The sequence below is a fragment of the Apteryx mantelli genome, chromosome 4, assembly GCF_036417845.1.
Source record: "Apteryx mantelli isolate bAptMan1 chromosome 4, bAptMan1.hap1, whole genome shotgun sequence".
Lineage (NCBI taxonomy): Eukaryota > Metazoa > Chordata > Aves > Apterygiformes > Apterygidae > Apteryx > Apteryx mantelli.
In genome coordinates, this window is record NC_089981.1 from 32,616,910 (window position 1) to 32,638,589 (window position 21,680).

At 35.4% G+C, this 21,680-nt stretch overlaps 1 protein-coding gene across 3 annotated transcripts in view; it reads right to left on the reverse strand.

Moving 5' to 3' along the window:
- Positions 1-754: 754 nt before the first annotated feature.
- The window catches only part of HIPK3 (homeodomain interacting protein kinase 3), a 113,201-nt gene continuing 92,275 nt past the window's right edge, over positions 755-21,680 (reverse strand). For 2 of the 3 annotated variants that reach the window (XM_013957902.2, XM_067296175.1), the window contains exons 4-16: positions 20,648-20,767; positions 18,670-18,756; positions 17,593-17,777; positions 16,644-16,803; positions 16,237-16,360; positions 13,018-13,139; positions 12,717-12,841; positions 12,448-12,609; positions 11,149-11,445; positions 10,085-10,225; positions 6,829-7,064; positions 6,402-6,529; positions 755-4,759 (exon numbers count right to left, since the gene is read on the reverse strand). In XM_013957902.2, the coding sequence (XP_013813356.2) occupies positions 4,283-4,759; positions 6,402-6,529; positions 6,829-7,064; positions 10,085-10,225; positions 11,149-11,445; positions 12,448-12,609; positions 12,717-12,841; positions 13,018-13,139; positions 16,237-16,360; positions 16,644-16,803; positions 17,593-17,777; positions 18,670-18,756; positions 20,648-20,767 (2,364 nt within the window). In that variant the 3' untranslated portion in view covers positions 755-4,282. The remainder of the gene's footprint in view (positions 4,760-6,401; positions 6,530-6,828; positions 7,065-10,084; positions 10,226-11,148; positions 11,446-12,447; positions 12,610-12,716; positions 12,842-13,017; positions 13,140-16,236; positions 16,361-16,643; positions 16,804-17,592; positions 17,778-18,669; positions 18,757-20,647; positions 20,768-21,680) is intronic. The other variant, XM_067296176.1, reaches the window with a different exon arrangement.

A 21,680-nucleotide genomic window follows, 5' to 3' on the forward strand; every position in this document is an offset into this window, starting at 1 on the left:
AAGGGGTAATGCTGCAGGAAGAGTTTAGTCAGATGGTATGACCCGCTTGCATAGAAGAAAAAGCAACAGTAATGCCTTCTATTTAGCAAAGTAAAGCTTTCTGAAAGCTTTTGGTATCAAAGTCTATTACGCTGTCAGTTTAATGTTCTACGTTTCATTTATGAGAGTATCTTAAATGTAGTTTTAAGCACAGAAACTATACTGCTTCATAAATATGTGGACCCAATACCCTGCTTTTTGACAGGTTTTAAACCAGTAGATTTCAGTAAATACTGTAACCCAACGATAGAATTAGCACACTTGGCTGACTACAGCATAGGCAAACGCATCTTCCATGGGAGTCAAGTCAACCCCATTTAGGCCATCTGGAGGCACTGACAGCATGAGGCCACTTAGGGCTCTGCCATCTGCAGCAACAGGAGTCCCTTCCTGCTGTCCAGGCAGCAGTTGCCATAGGCTTGGTACATTGTTGCTGCTGAAGCTTGTATCTGCTTGTATCTGGGCCAGATAATCTTTTCCTAAGGTTGTAAAAGTGGGACATCCAGGACAAAGAACCTTCAGGTCTGGTTATACTAAATGCAGATTTTCGACATTCTCCTAACCAAGCCTTGGAAGTTACTAAAACTTAAATTTTCAAAATGAAGAGAAGCTTAGTCAAATGATTACATCGGAATTTGAGACTCAGAACCCCTCACGTGAACTTGATCCAGCCTTGATTTGACATAACAAAAATAAAAGTCACCAAAAAACCATCTGCTGCAATATATATTTTAATTCAAAGTGAATCTCGACAGTAATACACCATAAATTCTTATTTTGACACTCACCAAAATAGTCACCTGGAAAACCCGCTTTTTGTGACAAAGTACAGAAGGCTTGGTCACATTTAAATCACTGAGAACTAGAAAGAAATACTATCGCAAACTGTAAGAGACATTACATCCATAAAAAATTTTCCCAGTCCTCATATTGTAATATTGCACAGTGCAATTGCTACATGGCAAACTAGTGTAGCATAGAAATCCAAAGCAAAAAAAAAAAAGCCACAAGTCTACAAATTGTTAAACAGTAACAGTTCAAACTTATTAATCAAGTCTATATCACTGGGTATTTCTAGAACAAATCTTCCTACAGCTTGCAGTGTGATTTAACTTTTACTTAACACAAACCAAATTAATTAGCAGTAAAACCAGAAGATTTTAAAATTAAAACAAAAAAGTTAATACAGTAGCATATTTGACCAATAAAACACCCTGAAGTTAAAAATTGAACACAAGAAATTCATATAAAATCTTGCAAATTAAAGTAATATGCAAATATGCAATTCTGTAGTCATGCAGTGTTTTATTTAAAAAAGGCATTAAAACAATAAGATGTATAAATGCTTCTCTGAGGATGACTTTTCCCCCCACACACAGAAAAGGCCCTCTCCCTGAAAGCTTTTTTCTGCAGGTGGCCCTTGGACACTTGCTGTTACAAGAGTCCATTCTCTCAGAATGTATTGCAGGATTGGGGAAAAGTCATCCATTATTCCAAATTTAAGCTGGGGCAGAATCCCAAATATTTCATTCATTGAAATGCAAACATTTCTAAAATTACAATACATAGGAAGAGCAGCAGATCTAATTTGGGGCACCATTTACAGCAACTTTTTCCTGTATATGATAGGATACTCTTGTGATATACAGATAGTTGTGTCAATTTAACAAGCACATTTAGCTTAATACCTTAAGCACAGTAAAAAGAAAGCACAGTAAATACATTAGACGAATGAAGATCCGCATGGCCCCGCAGAAAATGCAGTAATTTTTGTTATCACAATACAAAATTCACTTACTCCATTTGCATTGGTGATTCTTGGTGTGTCCATTGCCTGCAATGGAGTAAGTACCAAAACAATCAATTCCCAACACAAAGGAGTTAACAGAAAACAGTCTGTTGGACCATATAGTACAAGTTTGAAGTGATAAGGTGGATATCCAATTTGAGCATTTTCTTGACTCCATATATTTAGGCTTCATGTATGTGTTGATAAGATTTCAAATTAATCAGGAAACACCTAGTTTCTAATGTATATTTTATATACACATTTATACTTGTACAAAATGCATAGAGTTGATTACTAAAAACACTGAAACTTTTGGGAAAAGTTAGATTTCTTAATTTTCAGTGTGATTAAAAATGTACTGCTGGTACTGTTTTTTATGATCTAATACTGTTGTATTTTCGTTATTATTTAAAAAATAAATCAAATGTAGGCACATTTATTTCATTCAGACATTCATTAAATAAAACACTGCTTGTGTTAGTGGAGTAAAGAAAAAGTTTACCAGTTATTAGCTTATTGACAGAGTTAACTCAAATGCTTTGCACTCTTATTCCAGTCAACATTGCAAAGATTATATTCCAGATTTTTTGTTTTAAAAAAAGTTAAGTCAAGCCTGCAAGATGCAGCTTAAGTGTCTACACAATGCCAATATGAAAACATAAAAAAAATTAAGTTACATTGATACATCCACTTATATGCAGTGATGAGCTCAAAGTTAATGGAGATAAAATACTGATGCAAATAACACACCCGAAAAAAACATATGCAATCATCTTCCATCATTTACAATATAGTAGTTACAACACTCCAAACATGAAAACAAAATTAAAAAAAAAAAAATCAAAACCCGGTTTCTATTTCATGTAATTAGACTTGTACAGAAATTAGAAGGCTAAAAAAGAACTAGTTAATCACCTAATTTCACAGCTATCTGAAGTGGCAATCATTATATAGCAGCTTATCTATGATACATTCAAGATAAATGATACAATTTATTACTTGCCCATAAGCTAAAACACAGCCTCAGTTTAATACCTTCTTTAAATCCCATCTCTACACTACAGTATACTTGAGGTTTATGAAAAAAGTAGCTACCTTTTATAGGAAATGGATGATTAAGTCTTTGGTGCTGCAAAAGCAACTTCGTTTGAACAAAACAAAAAGACACACTTCCTAAGGAAAAAAAAATAATAATGCAAAAGCATGTAATTTACGTCCCTGACGGAATGTATTAAATAAGCAAACACCCGCAACAGGCTAAAACAAATACTATAATGTAAAAAGACTAAAATCTCTCCCATGCATAAATGAAAGATTGCACACAAAGAACTCATCTTTTCAAGCTTCAATAGTAAATATTCTGCTACTATTTATTAAATACTGCATGGTTTGCTCAAGCTAAGATGAAACCACATCATGAATCAATGAGCACTTTGCTTTTTCTTTCATTATCTAGTCAAAGTCATGCCTACTGCACCTCTAAACATTTTATTATATCCAATTAGACAAACACTTTGAAAATAACTACTTAGATTGTATTGCAGTTTCATTTAACAGTATGAAATACTGTGTTGTGTCTCACTACTCAATAGCTACTGAATCAACTTTTCTTAAGCACTACTGAAGTCTTTTCTTGAAGCTAGATCATTCTGGGGGGAAAAAAAGACAGCAAAACTCAGCTAGAGCAAAACATGCTGCCTTCCTGATAAGAAAAAAAACACCCAATACTAAAATCTTACCACACAAAACCCAAAATGAGCATTACTCTATCAAAAGAAAAAAAAAACAAAAAAGCAGATCTGATTTTTTAAGTGCTGCAGTCCTCAACATTTATATAAGTAATAACATTAACAACCTCAAATATTTAAGGCACTATGTGTGGGAACAGTTTACAATGCAGCTGAGATTATTAGGACAACAACATTTAAGAGCAATGTTTAGGCTTTTTTTTTTTTGCCCATGCAAAAGACACATGCAATGTGAAGAACAACAGCTCAACTTTTAGATAAGTGACTCAACATTTAAACACCAAGATACGTAATACAAACAATTCACTTCTACACTGTACTGCTGACGTATGTGCATCTGTTGCTCTAATTCTGTACACTGAATGGCTTCCCAAATGTAGACGTGTCTTGCACTAGTTAGAAGGCAATTTTATAAAAAATAGCAGGAGCAAAATCAGATTTCTGCTCCCATAAGTCACCTGTCTAAAGTTACTATATAAGAAGATAACATGACCAAAGACAAGTTATACCAAATGTGCAAAACACATTAAAAGTGAGTTTGTTTTTTTCTTTAAAGCTCAGAGTTGTTTAAATTGCACCCAAGTCTACATGATTCAAAAAAATAATTTTCCTGTTGTGCCATGGCTAATATTTAATAAATACCATGTTTCTTCTTAAATCAAACTTCTGTATCATTGAGCTTCCTCAACATACTGTACTTGAGTTCTCACATAAATGGATACTGGCTGAGTTTTGTTGGACTCAATGGAAATCCTGTGTAAGCAGGTGATGTTGCAATGTACGAATGCGGTGGAAAAACTGGTTTGTACTGAGTCTGATGAATGGTTGGGGAAGGTAAAAGACGGGGATTTATGCCGACTGGAACTTGGTGAACTATACCACTGGGATGAGATATATTGTACGTTGGATGTTGTAGTAAGGGTCTTGAGGTACATGGAGAGGCAAGGAGGTGGGCAACAGGTGCAGCAGTACTAAGGGGTGCGGATGATGGATATGGAAGAACAGCAGGCTGTCCTCCCAGGTGTGTGCTTCCAGCCAGATGCGCGTGCATGGTGGTGGGATTGGGACTTCCTTGGGGCAGGGAGAAAGGATGACTGGCAACACTCGCTGGGATGTAAGCCTGCTGTCTTCGATGACCGTAGTTTCCGTTCCACTCCTGCGGCCCAGATCCAAAGTGCTGAACCTGTCCATACACAGAAATGGCCAGGTGTTAAAATTGCAAAGTATAAACACAGTTTGAAAAATGGAATAATGCACTAAAACTAATTAATTTAAAATCAAGAGAAATATAGAGACAGGAATAATTAAATGCTTAAATAAAAAAAAAAGCTATTTAGATAGTAGCACAGACAGGAAATCTTGACAATAAAAGATGATAAACAGAACAAGTTATTTTAATGCTCTTGCAAAAAAAAGAAAAAAAAAGAAAAAAGAAAAAAGGGATAAAATGCCATGCTGGGCTGTTTTAACAGAAATACCATGTATCACATGAGCAAGGTGCTTATTCCACTCTACTCAGCACTGGCTTGGCATCAATTGGAAGTGCTGCATTCAGTTTGGGCACCATAATAAGGCACAAAGAGGACAAATAGGAGAGAAATTTTAGAGGAGAGCAGAAAAAATAATAAATGGATTGAAAAATATCTGAAATAACTAGGCAAAAAGAAGTCTAGGGTTATGATCACAGAAAGATGTGATAATCAGTAACAGTTATAAAGAGACAGACTAAAAATCAATTACTTCCATTAAATGACACAGAGTTTAAACCACAACAGCATCTACCACAGAACGAAGGATCAGTATAATTTTTCAAATGAAAATAAAGTTCCACTTTCTGCCAAGAGGATGAGGAGCTGCAGTCCTTGAAGTGATTAAAATTAATACTATGCTGATCGCATGAAGGTTTGTTCAGAATTAAGTCAATCCTTCTAACAGAGTCACGCAAAAGGAGAGACTGGCATCCACCAAAATGTTTCTTTCAGTCTAAACTATTTAAGTCATTATTGGTAAATGCACACTTGCATTTAATATTTAGCTTGCAATTAATATTCACAGTTACTCTGCAAGAGCTATACAGACAGGTACTGTTGTTATATTAAATGCACCCCTGGAGACCTAAAAGCACAACATAGCCACAGCTCAAGATTCTTTAATTAATAAGTACTTAAACCTAATCAATGCCATGTGTCAGCTTCAGTTCTCAGTCCCAGTAGATACATTTGCTGCACTGTTGGATAATAATAATAATAAAAGTGGCTTTTAAATTAGCTTTGGGTGTCTTCTTACAATGGATAGAATACAATCACAACCTCCCCCCAACTTCATGAAGGGTAAGAACGAGTTGGGTATGTTAAGCTTTATCTCAACTCAGGATACTCTCAGACTAGGAGTATTTTCACATAGACATATTTGTGGGATTTCCAAACACTTTGCACTGCTAACCGAACAAGACTGAAATATAGCCCCAGTTTCTAACTACATATTGTATGCATTTTAGCATTTGGATATAGGAAAAAGATATACTAGGATTTATTCTATTTTGCCCCATGCTTCGATTTAGTGTAGGTGTCGATGATTATTTTTCAGGATAACTTTTTTTTTTTTTAAACAAATATAGCCAGCTGCTTTAAGGAAATGTCAAAAAATGAAAGATACATATGACTTGCCCAATAAATTGCAGCCCACTTTTCAAGATTTGAACACGTCTGCAATCAAGTTGTTGAGAACCTGCAGTTGCCATTTACACCAATTAAAATTGTGAGCGTCCATCACATTTGGAACCAAGACAGTAATAATATTTCTTAGATAGGAATAATTACACATACCTGACTGAAGTTTATATGTTGTTGATGGAATGCTGATGTCAATTTTTGCTGACGGTTTCCCATAATAGAAGACTGGTTTATTCTTCCCAGGACAGACTGACCCTTTTTCAGTGGCTGGCACATAGCATCTTCCAAGATATAAATGAAAAATGTTATGCTTTTGTTGTCATTATTCTCTTCTAACAATCCAAAGGCAAAATTTCATTTGCTTCAGCTACTACCAGATGGAATTTACATAGTGAAAAATAGTCAAATAATAGAATAATTAAAGTTTAAAAAACACAACACAATTTAGAAGTGTTTATTTACAGCTCAGCAGATACATGTGTAAATCAAAATCTTCATACATATTGCTATTGAATAAACTATTCAAATTTCTATTTTTGTCTATTGTTATAGAAAGAAAAACCCACCTGGACTAACTTACCTGTATTCACCATCTGTTCATCAAGATGTAATCTGTTTTCAAGTCTCATTGGTGGCACCACCATCGTGCAAACAGCTGATTTGGCTTCAGAGTTAACTGACGTTCTTGTTTCTGTATTTTTATTGGTGTTAGCTACAAAGCCATTTTCCACAAATGGGCTGTCATGTCCCGAAGAGTCCGAAGTTGGGGAACCATCTACAGTATCACATCCACTTTCCTGTTCATCATCTGACATACTATCAAAACATAAAAGTATTGCATAACAAATGCATTTTCATAATATAGATGCATTTTTGGTAAAATACCACATAAAACTAATAGAAGTAAAACAACTCAAAGGCTGTTAAAAATGTTACATTTTACTTATGCAAGCATAGGCATTCAGATGGCAGTTGAATATTCAAACTTATTCTACTCACAAATTATAAGGTTCAGAGAAAGATAACTTTTACAGAAAGATTTGGATATGTAACTTGCACACTTTTTTTTTTTTTAAATAACGTACTTGTAATCTACTTGAAATTTAGATTTTCAGACAGAGTAAAGGGTTGAAGATAGTTTTGTTTCTTCCTGAAACAAAATATGAAGGTCTCCCTATGCTTATTACACTACCAAAAGAGAACTTACTGAAATAATTTCCTTCTAAAATTCAGCCCCATCCCAGAGTCTGCGGAAAGCTCTCTCCTGGACCTATCTTACTGAGTCAGCTTCAGAAAGCTCAGGATGCTTTCTGCACAGTAGCAGACAGTTCTCAGTCATCTGAGACACCAAAGTAATTCTGAATAGTTTAACTAGCAAATTGTGATGCCATTACAACTACCAAGTAATTAATTGAATCAAAAGTTAAGACTATAGAAATACAAATTACTAATTACATATATAAATTGGATTCTAATAAAACCAGATCCTGAAACATTCTCCTCTGCCACTGACAAAGCTGAATTCTAGAGGGGACTGGAGGTAAGTTCCTTGTAGTTCTCACGAAACAAACAGGGCTTCATAAAAGCTTGTCTAAAGTTTTTGAATGTTCTGACATTAAAGTATATCATAATCAGGACTGACAGTGTCCATTATCAACTAGTAAAACTGTATGATACTTCCCAGTTTAAGACCCAATTTCTTGTTACTTAAATGCTTACCAATATTTAATCATTTGAACCTAAATTTTTCAAACACTTCTGGTTACTTAACTTCTTGTTTCACAGTCAGAAATGACAAATGCTAGAAAATAAGGCTAGGGAAAAATACCTGGTTTTGTCCACCTATATTACTCTGGCAACTTTTATTTGAACATCTCCAAAGTCCCCAAAATGGCAGAAATTTGGCTGGGATTACCTTCTACATCAAGTCCCCCCCCAAAAATGAAAAATCTATCAGAATTAGCTAAATTGCAAGATTGTATAAAGTCAGTTTGCACATGGTCTGTAGCTTTCAGCAGACAGACTGTTTGGGAAATTTATCTCCACAGAAGGTCTGGTTTCATGTTACACTTAGTCCGGACTAACAACAACCTCCTGCTCTCCCTCATGCCCTTTGCCCAACCAGGTGCTCCATTACCATACTTACTTGTTGGATCTAGCAACTGTGCGTCTGCAGAAGGAGTCGGATCAGGTGAGTAACTTAAGAGAAAACTAACCCAACCAAAAAACCTGTGCAACTGGATTAAGTGTAACACAAAGCTGCATCTTGGGCAAACTTAAAGCCTGCTACCGTTCCTAGCACTACCCAGACCACACACATCACCTCCTTAGAATATTCCTTTCTAGCCCTGAACAATACAAAAAATAACAACCCACTAACACCTATCAGTGTATTCAGTGTCCACTATTGCAGAGATTTGTTCACTGGATCCAGAGATTTCAGCCCTTACCGAATACCAAATGGACGTCAAAGATTTCCACACACTGATTTTTTTTTTAATGTATATATAGAGTTTTATGTTATTTTATTTAAACTCAGAATCATATATATATATCTCACATTAAAAACACCATTAAGTCATACTATGTAAAATTTAGACCAAATAAAACTGCCTGTACAGACTACCAGTTCTACTTCCCTGTCAGTACACACTGTGATAGAACCTTAATCGCATGGTTTTTTTAAAAAACATTTTTTTTCCCCCTTAGGACTCCAGTCTTACTCATTTTCCACAATGAAATTGCTCTGAGTTTGAATTACTCTCTTCTACACAGGAAGCTATTCTACAGAAATTAGCAAGTAAACTGTAGAATAAAGAAATTGGTCATGGTCATGGTCATGGCAGCTGCAGATTGCTTGGAAAAAAAAATAGATTCTATCCTTAGGTCACATAATTTCTGTGCAATATTGGGTAAATCATATTAAACCAAACTTTTCACCAGTGTGAGGAGCTATGTATTCCAAAAGTTTCTGGGTACCCAAACTAGTATCTAGGAATCTGATTCATAGAAGTGCCAAGTACTCACCACTACAACCAAAGTTTCAACATATTAACGCAGGAGTAGGGAATGAAATAAGATGAAAAAAAAAAAAGAATTTGTAGGTGCCTCAACCAGAACATCCCAAGTCAGTGGGAACTTCTAACCATGTCACAAGTCCATGCTTTATACAAGTGTTACACAGATAAATGCATTAGTTTCAAGCTCTTGGATACTGTCGCAAAAATGCCATAAAACAGTTCAGAGTTACACCGAAGTATTTTTTTTTTAAGAGTGAATTTTGAACAATGTCCAAAAAATTTAGGCTTAAGCTAGACATCAAGCAATGAAGCTAGAAGTATTCAAGAGCTGCTCACATGAACACTGATTTCTGTACAATGAAGCTTATGTTTGGTAGAGGAAAAAGGGCATCCATGTCAGTAAAGATTATGATACAAGATACACAATGGGAGAACAAAAGAGTGCAAAAATTAAGGTTATTCTGGTAACTTCTAATCTGTTGCATCCTGCTTTGGCTTATTTAATTTTGCAACATTGAAGATTTTCGTTCTAAAGAAGTTATGTGCAGCATATTTCTATTCTGAGTATAATTACATTTTCAAGGAAGTGAGGAAGCTCTATTAAGAATAAAGAATTATGTTGTGCAATTATAGGCCAATAATATATTTTTAATACATAATTCAGCCTCTGCCATAAACTATTAACACACCTACAACTATTGGTGACCAGATGGCAACATCATAAAAATTTCAAGATTCCTATTACAAACGGAGTCTATCGTAAATTAGGATTTATTTATTTATTTATTTTTAACTGAAAAGAGCACAACTTTTTACCTGTTGGATCTTTTACAAGGGGATGGACTAGACTCTCCTGAGGAGCTAGTACTCAAAGTACTATCAGGACTACTTAGAGAACATACGCGGTCGATATTCAGCGTGTTCTGGCAGGCTTCACAGTCAAGGCTTCCTTTGCACCTACCATAAAGAAAAGAAAGTGAACATGCATACAATCTTGCATTTGCTCTTCCTACACGCCACTGACGTAGGTGTAGTTAAGGAATAAAAAAGGGTCAAATATAGGAAAAAGTCCCTTAGATATAAAAGGTTATCCAATTCCTTGTTCTTTCTAATCCAAAACAGATTTTAAACTATTTCAGAGTTCTTTTGAAGTTTCTAGACGAAGTGTGCATTTTTTTTTGAAACTTACTAAGTGAATAAGTTTATTACTGAAATGATACCAAAACAAGTTTTTTTCTACAAATAAAGTTCAAAGCCTTTAAACATTTGACAAGGTTCAGACTTAGAATGCAGGTTCCTGTAGTTCAGGATCATTAGGAGTGAAAATGAATTAAAACATTAACTTTTCTTTTATATTTAAAATGATATATGTTTCTTTGATAACTCTGTGAAAGAAAAATCCTCTTGGGGACCACACCCAGCATCTGCTTTTGTGCTCAAATGTCCACCTTTTAGCACAGTTAAAGTAGTATTTGCTACCCATACATATGTAAAATTATCTATTATATGCTACTGCTAGGCCAATAAAATTGGTTATGTTATTTAAAGACAAACAAACAAAAAAACCAGAAGACTAATGTTCAACATATAAATAGGGTATGCCAGTATTAAGGAAAAATCATGCGGGATCTAAAAGTATTCTGTTTTAAACAAATCTGTTATAAAAGAATAGTAAAGTATTTGTTTCCTGTTGTAAATGCCTAACTTGCATATAATAATGAGGTAGAATTTTAAAAGAATTATTTACTTCTAAATAATATACTGCTAAAGAATTAACTTTTTAATGAAATGTGATTAGAAGTACTTTGAATAAATACAGTAGCTGTGATAAGGTGTGCAGCTATATTTAAATAACACTTCAATAAAATTAGGCATCTTACTCTCTCAGCGCATGTGTTCGTCCTATGTCATCTTCATCTGTGTCACTGCTGATGGTGATCACGCTGACTGCCGGGCTTGGGGAACCGGCAATGATGATAGCCTGACGCTGTTTGCTTGAAAGAGATGAATCAGGGTCCAGACGGACCGATGCTTCGCAGTAGTTACTTTCCCGTCCTTCTGAGTGATGATTGTCCTGTGCTTCTATACAACTTAGTCTCTTTACAGCCTTCAGGTTAATTATCTTTGGAGATATAAATGCTGCATTTTGGATATTGGTATTTTGCAACGCATTGCTTCTGTGAAGAAAACATACCAGTTGACATTTAGTGAATCTTTGCCAACAGACCTGGAAACTGTACTATTTTCAACAAAAAGACAATGTAGGATAAAATAACAATTTTCTAAACAAATAAAAAGAATACCATAGAACAGTAAACACAATGGTAAATACTTGGCAGGTATGATTTTAGACACTGAAAACATTTTCCAGAAATATGCTAATAAGAAGCTACATTGCAGCATCCAGAATGAGTAAAATTGAAGATAGAATTTTGCAACAAAATTGAATACACTATACGGAAAGCATCATTGTTTTTTACATAGGAAAGAAGAAATGAAAATCATGCTTGGACAAAAAAACACCACACCACCCCAAGCCAAAACAAAAAACAACCCTGGCCAGATTTCCTGAAAAGATTCTCCAGTGAATCTACTTGAAAACAAAAGCTAATAATCTTTGGATAAAATCCTGCCTTAACACAAGTCTGCAGTAATTGCCATTTGTAACCTGTGCTTTCTCCCTTATTTAACATCCCCCATCTTTGCAAATAATTTGTATAGCATTGAGGCATATTTTTTTCAGCAAGCAGGAAGAGTATTTTTGGCTAGCAGTGAAAGAAAGACTATGCTTAAGACTATTCTAAGGCATACTGCAACCCTATTATATAATATCTCTCTATTTTTAGTGCTCTAAACCTGATACACCCTCATGCATGTAAGCATAGGAATATCTCATTAGAACTACCTCAGTATATTCTTATACCTCCCCAAAGGCAATAAAGACAACTTTGCTATGATCACAGGCACAGATTAATCAAAGGAAACTAGATGCTCTTGCTATGTGGAAATATTTTTTCCATCTATTTTGTTTTACCAAAATAGCACTGAAAAAATTAGGGCAGAAAAACAAATTTCCCAAAAAGGCAATTTAAATACAATTGTTGCTAACAAACACATCAATTTTACAGAATATTCCCCTGCTCACTGAATGTTATAAATGTTAGAAGTATTTTACCAACCTGTTCTGACAGAGTTTATTTCTCTTGGTAGCTGCAGGCTGAGGCCAAACAACATGTGCAATGCCCACACTAATTGGCTGAGGGGCAGACAAGGTTATTTGATGTGTTAAAAGAGGCTGTGGCATCACTGAATTGTAATGGGTGCCCTGGGTAAACATCTTCCTGAGGAGAAATAAAGGGAGTTTTACACTGCAAGTCATTTAAATTGCATCCATAGAGTTTGTTAAACCAAAGCCATTAAGGTATTACACAAAAATATGTGGACTTACCCCCAGTCTCCAAGCCTTCGTGGGCCAGCCACAGGATCAGAGGCTAGAGAAGTAGCAGGAGCTGCCACTGGTGTTACTTGCTGCCATGCAGGAACCAGTATTTGCTGGCTCTGATTCGACCATGTCTGTTGTGAAGCAGAGCACATTTCATGATGCAGTGAACAACTGCATTTATATTAGCTGCTTGTAATTCAGCACAAATACAAAAGAGTGATTGCACAAAGACAGCAATTGCAAACAGGCATATTTCTGAAAAAAATATTTACTAAATGATTAGATTTTTAGTTCAAAGTAAGCCAACCTGAGAAAGGATTCCTGCTCGAATCTGTAGTGGCTGAATTGCATGGGCTTGGGTCACCAATGGAACCGCATTGTCCACCCTCAGGGAGAAACTTGTGGGCTTGCTAAGATTTGTAGGAATTCCTGTCAGGAAGAACACCACATGCGCACCCTTTAAGCAAAACATCACTACTGCATGATTTCTGAGCAAAATGCAAACATTAAGAATAATTTTATAATATTTAAGTAACATTTCTTGATGTATTTATGATCTAATCCCATCAATAATTTAGACTTTTTAAGCCAAATAAATCAACGTAACACCTAGAAGATTTTTGTGCTATTACTTATCTGTACAAATGTCTGAGGCTGTAATCTCCAGAAAGAACTGCAAATAACTACAACTTGAAAACAGACTAGTAGAAAGCAGAATGACTTTGGCAGAAGCTTTTGCAAAGCTAAGCATTTTACTCTTCATCACAAGTTACATAAAAAATTTTTGCAAGGAAGCAGACAAGAATAAGAGAAACCAAATTTCAAAGCTTCTCACCACTGACTCCCTATGCATTTCACACCTTTAATATTTCCAGCTAGCTGAACCCCTTTCTTCTTAGCTCTTACAGCAGGCAAGGCCACATGTATAATGCCCCCCATTGTTAGTGATGCCCCTCTTTTGTGAGAAACAATGCAAAATTTTGTGTGTACCATCAAATCATTTCAGTGGAATCCATAATACTCTCCCTCCCTTTATGAAAATAATGCAAACTGTTGCATAGCTGGAATATTACAGCAAGAGCATAATAGGGAAAAAAAATGAAGCTCATACTGTATATGGATTTTGCTATTTCCACTGGATACTAACAGACATTTAGTAATGCTGTAATGTTTACATCAACTATTAATTTTAGATAACCTGGTAAAATAAAAGGAAAGAGAAATATTTTGAATAGAATATTACAACAGAACAGCTATGCTGAAAGATACTAGCTAGGAGAAGATACTAATTTTGTCTTCTAATGTCACTTCTTGTTTTGTGCTTTAGTCAAGGACTAAGCAGTGTGCATTTGGGGGTGAGGGTAGGGAAATATTACTGCAGATTTAGTTTAAATTTGATCCTGAATATTTTCTTTCATTCTTTATTTTAGTCTAATGTAATTCTACTGTGCCCCAGTACAACACCAAGTTCTAACCACTTGGTCAAAATCTTGGAATTTTGAAGTGCTGTTGACTAATTTTTTCCACACAGGCATCTAGAACAGCAACATCTCAACTCTGCCAGAAGCAGCAAGACTTAGCACTTCGGGTACTCTACAGGGAAGCCAAGCAGGGAAAAACTGAAGCAGTGCCAGAGACCATTAATACCCTTTTCCTTCCTTGCCAGCAACTCAATTTCTCACCTATGTGACAAAACCAATGCATTTCTTTCATTCAAGCTGTATCAGAACTTAAATTAGGAAATCATCATCATACTAAGAATACAGTATGTAAATCACAGATATTTTCCTTGACTGTTACTTTTTCTATAAATGCTTTATTAATCTGGATATAATCAAAACAGTAGGGTTTTTAAAGTATGGAATATGCCATTGTGCAAAGCATACATACAATTTAAATAGAAAATTACTTCCCTGTACTAAGTATGCTCAGAAGAAAATAAATCTCTCTAAAGCTATGCATTTGGCTCATACAGCCTCTGACACTCTGCACAGGGAATACTCACAGCTCTCAGGGGTTTCTGGAACTCCAGATAGAAGCAGCAGCCACAAATAACATTACTGAAGCAGTCTGCTGCATCTGTCTTTATCAAAAGAGATAAAGACTTCCTGGGCTCTGTTTAGGTAAAATGCCTTTTTTCAGACTGAGTCTGTTGATTTCTGTAACTTCAAACTGAGGCTGGAGAACTTGGAAGAAGTTTGACGATCATTCTGAGGAACCTCAACTTCCTATGAACTCCCTCCTTTCAAGAGCTGATCTCAACAGCTCCAGACATTACCAAAAGAAATAAATTACATCCTCAGAGGGGGAAGACTAATGCAATAAGCAAATATAAACTACATCTCCTTCTCCATAAGCAACAGGTTTCTTAATCAGGATAAGAAAGCCTGCTCTGAGCAGCCTCCCTCTGATCAGCCAAGCAGAAAAACAAGAGTTTTGTTGCTCTGGTCTAACCACGATCTAACTGAAGCTTTAGAGACTCCTCAAATTAAGATCTGTGTTTGCATGATGTAAATGCATTCATTCAGGGAAACAGATGTCAACTCTGTTACCATGTGAACTCCTGAAGATGCATCTCCTTATGTGGTCATTTTCTACACTAAGGAAACACTTCTCTGCTAGCATTTCCACCTCACAGTCTTCCAATTTCTGATAATTAAACCCTCAACCAATCATTTCTTTTTATAAACACAAAATTATATACTTCAAATCAATCTTTTATCCTTGTAATAAGGAAGAGCTGAGCCAAGCTGCCACTTCCTCCTCACAGCACAATTCAATCAAACTTGTCAAGATTCAGTTAAATGTTTTTCAGCCATAAGAAAGCTGGAACAGTTCTATCTAGGTGTCCTGGTTCATCATAACTGTAGGACAGTAAATGCGATACTTAAGGAAAACATACATACTGTTTACACAGGGCAGCCATGTCCTTAAATGAAGCCCCAAGAGGCTTTCAGCTGTTTTGTCAAACATTCATTTGCAAGTACAATAATAAAGATTTATTATCCAGATAGAATCACCACAAGAAGTACTGCGTTTCCTTATCCTTATCCCTAGGATATCCAAAGGATGCAGTTTCAAAAAAATGCTATTATTCTCCTTGCTTTCTCCCAAATTTTATTATCATGGCCCTCCATTTTATCTGCATGATATTAAAAACAAATGAAAAGAGACTCTGGATTCCTTCAATCATTTTCTGCAGATGCCAATTTGGTATTTCTTTCAGAAGGGCACAATGTATCATAATGATCAGAAGAAAAAAAGAAGCTAAGACTAACATATTTCAAAAATAACAGATTCTTACCACAAGGGACCCTCTTGTTGACAATGCTATTATGAACTGTATAGCACAATCATTATCCCCTTCTACTGAGTATTTTTAACAACTGTAGACTTTTTATGACAGAATTAAACTCCTTTAATATACAGCTTAAGTGGAAACACTGAAAAACTCAGATATCATTAACAATAGACAGTAGCACTCCGTATTTCAGGAACTGAAACAATTACAGTTGAACATACATACCTTGGATAGTCGGGGGACAGATAATCAATGCCTGTTGGAAAACGTCATTGCAGCCAAATTGAGCAGTTCCCGCCTGCAGTGGTATCCCTTGGTGCAAAACTGAGCGGGCAGATGCAGTTAAAGCCTATTGGAACAGTTTCAACACAGGCAACATTATAACTGTGAATATTCTAAATTTCTCTCTCACATACTCGTACCACCTGCTAATATAATAAAAAGCTAAAATAATGTATTAACATGAAAATTTCAAGTACACTTCAAATTAAACAACCCTATTTGGCCACGGGAGGGCACTATAATACAGCAGTGCTTTATTATGACAATTCTGACTTGTAACTTCTAATTTTGAAACTCACTTAAAAACTTTTTAAAATTCAGAAAACAATAAACAAACAATTAGTTTTTACCTGACTTCTTACTGGACCAATTTTGGTGAAGCTTGCAGTCAGATTAGCTGCACTGCCTGAGGCAACTGGTCTCATAAGTGAAGTTTTATTGCAATTACTTAAGTCATACGAATTTGATCTGCATTTGCAAACATCCATGATATGGAAACAGGATTTCACTCTATTAAAAACAGAAAATAGAAAGTTGCTTTAATTAGAATTTCCCATTGTTAAATATATAAAACAATTCCACAGAAAAAGAAAAAAATAGTTCAAAACCCACAGTTTCCAGTTTCACAGAAGGGCAACATGCACAGAATTGGAAAAAGAAACGCTGCTATTATTATATTAGCGTCAAACCTTTTCAGTGCATATTTTAAAAACAGGAAAAATACTGATATTTCCTGCTCCTTGCATCTAACAACATTTTCTAATAACTGGATACAAGCAAATAAGACAGGAAACTAATGGATGAAAAGCTCCTTCCTTCATGGATCATGTATTTTAGGAAATCGACACCGAAATACCTAATTCCAGAACTGTAAAAAATCTTTCAATGTATTCCATATTAAGCAATGCATAAAAAGAAGTGTCTGACTGAAACGTTCATCCCAGGAAGGAATGTCTACCCTATTTCTCAATGATTGGTAGGAACTAAGGTTCTTAATACTTTTGACAATCAAGCCCAAGTCTCTGGAGTGCTAAAATTTTATAATGTAAGCTTATAAATGATCATTGTAAAAAGCATGGCTCTAAATGTTACTTTTTAAGACGACGCATATGTAGAGGTATTCAGACGGTTTCCTTGACCAAAAAGACATATTTAATATTGCAAGTACTTGAAAGAATTCTCTAGGATGTTAGAGAAATGACCAAAGACTACTTTTTCCTGATACAGATGAAACATGATACTATTATACATATGAATCACTACAACAGGGAATTAAAAAATAGTTTGTGTGTAACATACTGGGTGCTATGAGGAAAATCAAGGAGGTGCTTCATGGTAACAAAAGAATGGTTCAGGGTCTCAGCTGGAGTGATTCTTAAATCAGCATCAATCAGCAACATTTTCTTCAACAGACTGACGAATTCTCTCCGATCTGCCTTCTCTGCCAACAGGTCACTTCCTTCCAAATCCATCACCATGTTCACCTGGCATTGAACAGAACAGTCAGAGGAAAGACATGCATATTGAGTTATTTCCTTCTATTACTTTTTTTCTGCTTTAAAATACTACCAGTCAGTGATTTTATCATGTGGGGCGAGGTGAATTTGCTAGCTTATCCAAAAGTGGATGGCTTGGAATTAGTGAATCCTTTCTGTTTTCACACACAAACTACTCCTCTTGCACTCTCCCCAGCTAAAAACCCTGGAAGGCTTTATTCTCTGTACCTCACCAAGTCTGGGACTCAGAATTTAAAAGAAAGATTTGGGACAGAGATCTTTACATGGTCTAACTTAAATTACAGAGGTAATCTTCAAAACCATTTTCAAATACATATTTATGACAATCTTGGGAAAAAAATTTTGATTCTCTTTTCAAGATATAGGAGTAGGAGAGGATGAGAATTTCCTTTCTTAATACCTGGAGAGCTATAAAGCTAAAGAAAAGAGAGGATATACAATTAAGAACAAAATGACTTGAGAAGTTGTCAATGTCTCCTTGCAAAACAAACAAAAAAAAAACAATGAAAAAGAACAATACTGGTAACCTAGCAGGATGGATACTGAGTTCTTGTTCTACCCAGAACAGCAGATACAAGAGAGGAGAAAGTACATATTAAACGGGTTTTTTTTCCCCCTGTGACAACTACAGTTACTTAACACACACAACAACAAAGGAATATCTCTATAAAAAGAAATACAACAGACTGACACAGCTGGACATTTTCCTCAGAGCAAGGTATACAGATATGAACGGACATGATCGATATACAATCAAAAACATTCTAAAGAGGTGTTTAATTCAATTACACATTTAAAAAATAATTCATCATTCATTCTCATTATTCCTTTTGCAAAGGAAGAATACTTTAATACTCACATGCACTATATCATCCAAATTGTTGAAAATATACTTTCTGGCCTCTTTAGACTTCATACCTGTCTCTGCCTCATGCTCTTCCAAAGTCTCAAAAAAGAAGAGGAAAGCTGAGTTTAAAAGTTGATAATAAAGGATGTTTCTAACTATTAAGTAATTTTAAATATTTATTGGTCTAATAAGCACTGTTTTAAACATTTAAAATATTTCAATTGTATATTCAAGTTCTTTGCATGCTCTTTTGCTGACTACTTTCATTTTCTAAACCTAAATACAAAAACTAGCAAATTTCACATCTTAGTTCCCCTGAATTATTACAATCATGCAGGAAATGTTGAAAGCCTAGCAAAAAGTTGTGTAACAAAATTCCCCCATGTGCTTATATTTTATATATCACAGGTTTTCTATTACCTGTATGTTATACACTTCCACAAACTCAGACCCTTAATTCTAAACAGCAGCAATATATCACATCACTGTAAAAAAACAAAACAAAAATCAGGCAGACTCCATTCAAGTGCGTAGTGCTCCATCTTTTCCTGTTTCCTTTTTGTTATTCTTACATTTTTTCCCTTCACAAACACGACAGTTAGTGCAAGCATTTTAAATACTGAAGTATGAAACAAACAAGCGCTAAAGAATGAATGTAATGACTTATTAGTAATTTATGAGACGGCATATCGCTTTCTGTTAGAGTTTTCCTCCTTGTTTTCAGATAACACTGGTAGGCAGTTTTCTTTTAAGAGTCCATGTTGCAGGATGCAAATTAGGACCACAGGGAAAAATTTTTAACATAGAAATTACAGAAAAGTTTCTAAAATTAACTTTGACAAAACCTGTGAGTAATGACCGTATCAAAGGTTCTCTCTTTCCCAAAAGCAGCATTCAGTCTGATATGAGATTTAGCTTCTGAAGGTTAACAGCCTCTGAAAATCAGGAGGGCTGTTTGTGTCCAATATACAGAACTCATTTAAATTCTCTGATACTCAAAGGCCAAGTGTAAGCTGAAATGTAATGATCAGCTGCATGGAAAGTCAGAAAACTGGAGTAATCACAATAATGTAATTAGAGAATTCTTATATTACCTGAAGCCCAAAAGCACCAACCACCCCATACATTAAACTTGGTTACTCAGCCCAGTGTGCACTGTGGATCTACTAAGTAACCATGGAGTTACACAATTTGTGTTTTGAGAGTTTGTCAACTGTTTACTATTTCAGAAGTTTTATTTCAGCTGTAACTGTTTCTTTACTCCCCAAGTCCCCTGTAAATTCTGTGAAAAAATACCAAAAAACAATGCAATTTAAAACAAAACTCTTTACATAGGAAGGAAATTAAAATTCTAGTTATGCCCAGTGTATAATAATGTTGCTTAAAAGAGGCAAAAGGTGTGGACCATAAAAAAAAAAAAAAAAAAAGCAGCTTCAAATGTTCTTTCATTACATTGTAACTTTCAGCCAAAGATTATTTTAGCATAATATCTGAAGGAAATGAGGCATACCCAATCACACTGTTTCTTAATCCCGTTTCTCTTAGGATCTTTCAATCCCGAAGCCCGTTTCAACTAAATTTGACAGAGCAGTTTGGGTCTCAGAGACAAATTCTTTAAAGCGAAGTGAAAATCAGTGACTGAGCGAGAGAAAGACTTATTTAGTACCTTAGTGAGATACAAAGCTTAATCTGAATTCAGTTCTCACTAGTTGGCACAGGTGTCCTAGCCAGCAACCACCAAACAACTTGGAAGCCCCACAAAACGTGTCTTTTGACCAGCTAGTACTTTAGGGACATAGGAATGATCCTAGAGCAGTATTTTTGAGGAAAGGGGTACGGAAGGGAAAAATGGAAGGGATAGCAAAGAGGGACAGACACAAGTCACAGAAGATTTGGAAGCAAGCTAACAGTATTGTAGTGAAGCTTGTCTCTTTGGTTTCTCTGTTCATATAATAATATGCTTTTTTTTCTACTATATTATACTGTTTACCTTTAATCTCCAGCTTGAATATGGTGTATCTGTTTCTCTACAGAAAAATCTTGCAGTTTTCGTTCCCATGCTTAACAACTGCTCCCCTGGCAAACCTTGAGTCTGTGAAATGTAACGAATCTGAGGAAGAGGGGAAAAACAAAACAAAACAACAACAACAAAAAAAAAAAAACTTAGCTCTGTTTTTCAAAATCTGATCCATACAGTTAAAAACTTGTCATTTTATATAAAAAACAGCAACAAAATGAACCCTCAGAGGACTGGAATTAAGCAACTACATCTTCCAAAGGAGAGAAGGCTAACACTGAAAGCTTCATACTTCTCTCTCCATTTCTTAGAGTAAGCTATGCATAGCAAAACCTCTGAATTGACGTACAGAAACAACCTTTTAATGCTTAGTCACAGAGCTGAGGGGCTGTCACCTCCTCAACTCATTCAAATGCTTAATATATATTAATTCTAAACAGAAAAATTAGTAGAGTGTTGTGTGTGCAGAAGTAGTCTAATTTTTTTGGCATACTCTTATAATGCAACTCTATAAAATCAAACATACTTGCTCTGTTTCCGTTTTATCCCTCTTTCAGATGTGACACACCTGCATTTCAACAAAATGTTCCACTCAGAAAGGCTGTGTGCAGATAGCTTCCCCCCCCAAACCAGCAAAAGGAATGGTCCTAATCCCTTGGAAATTTTACTACTGAATTCAATTGGAACAGACAGGCCACTGGAAAAGGTGGAACAGTCAGGAGATAATGAGAACGGAGGAAAGGAAAGCCTAAAGGAGAGAGTGGTGAAGTACAATGAACCAGAAACTGGAAGATGATCAGATGAATTCAATGGAAGACAAATGTCTTGAGAGTTAGGAGCATTTGAGAGGAGAAAAACTGATGGGAGACAGAAGGGAAAGTCACATACAAGGCTTCCAGTAAAAAATAAAGTAATTGAGATTAAAAAGGATCAACTACATGCAGTGCCACCAACTTTTGATATTTACTATCCTCCATAGTTCTGCAGACCACGGAGTAAAGAGAAT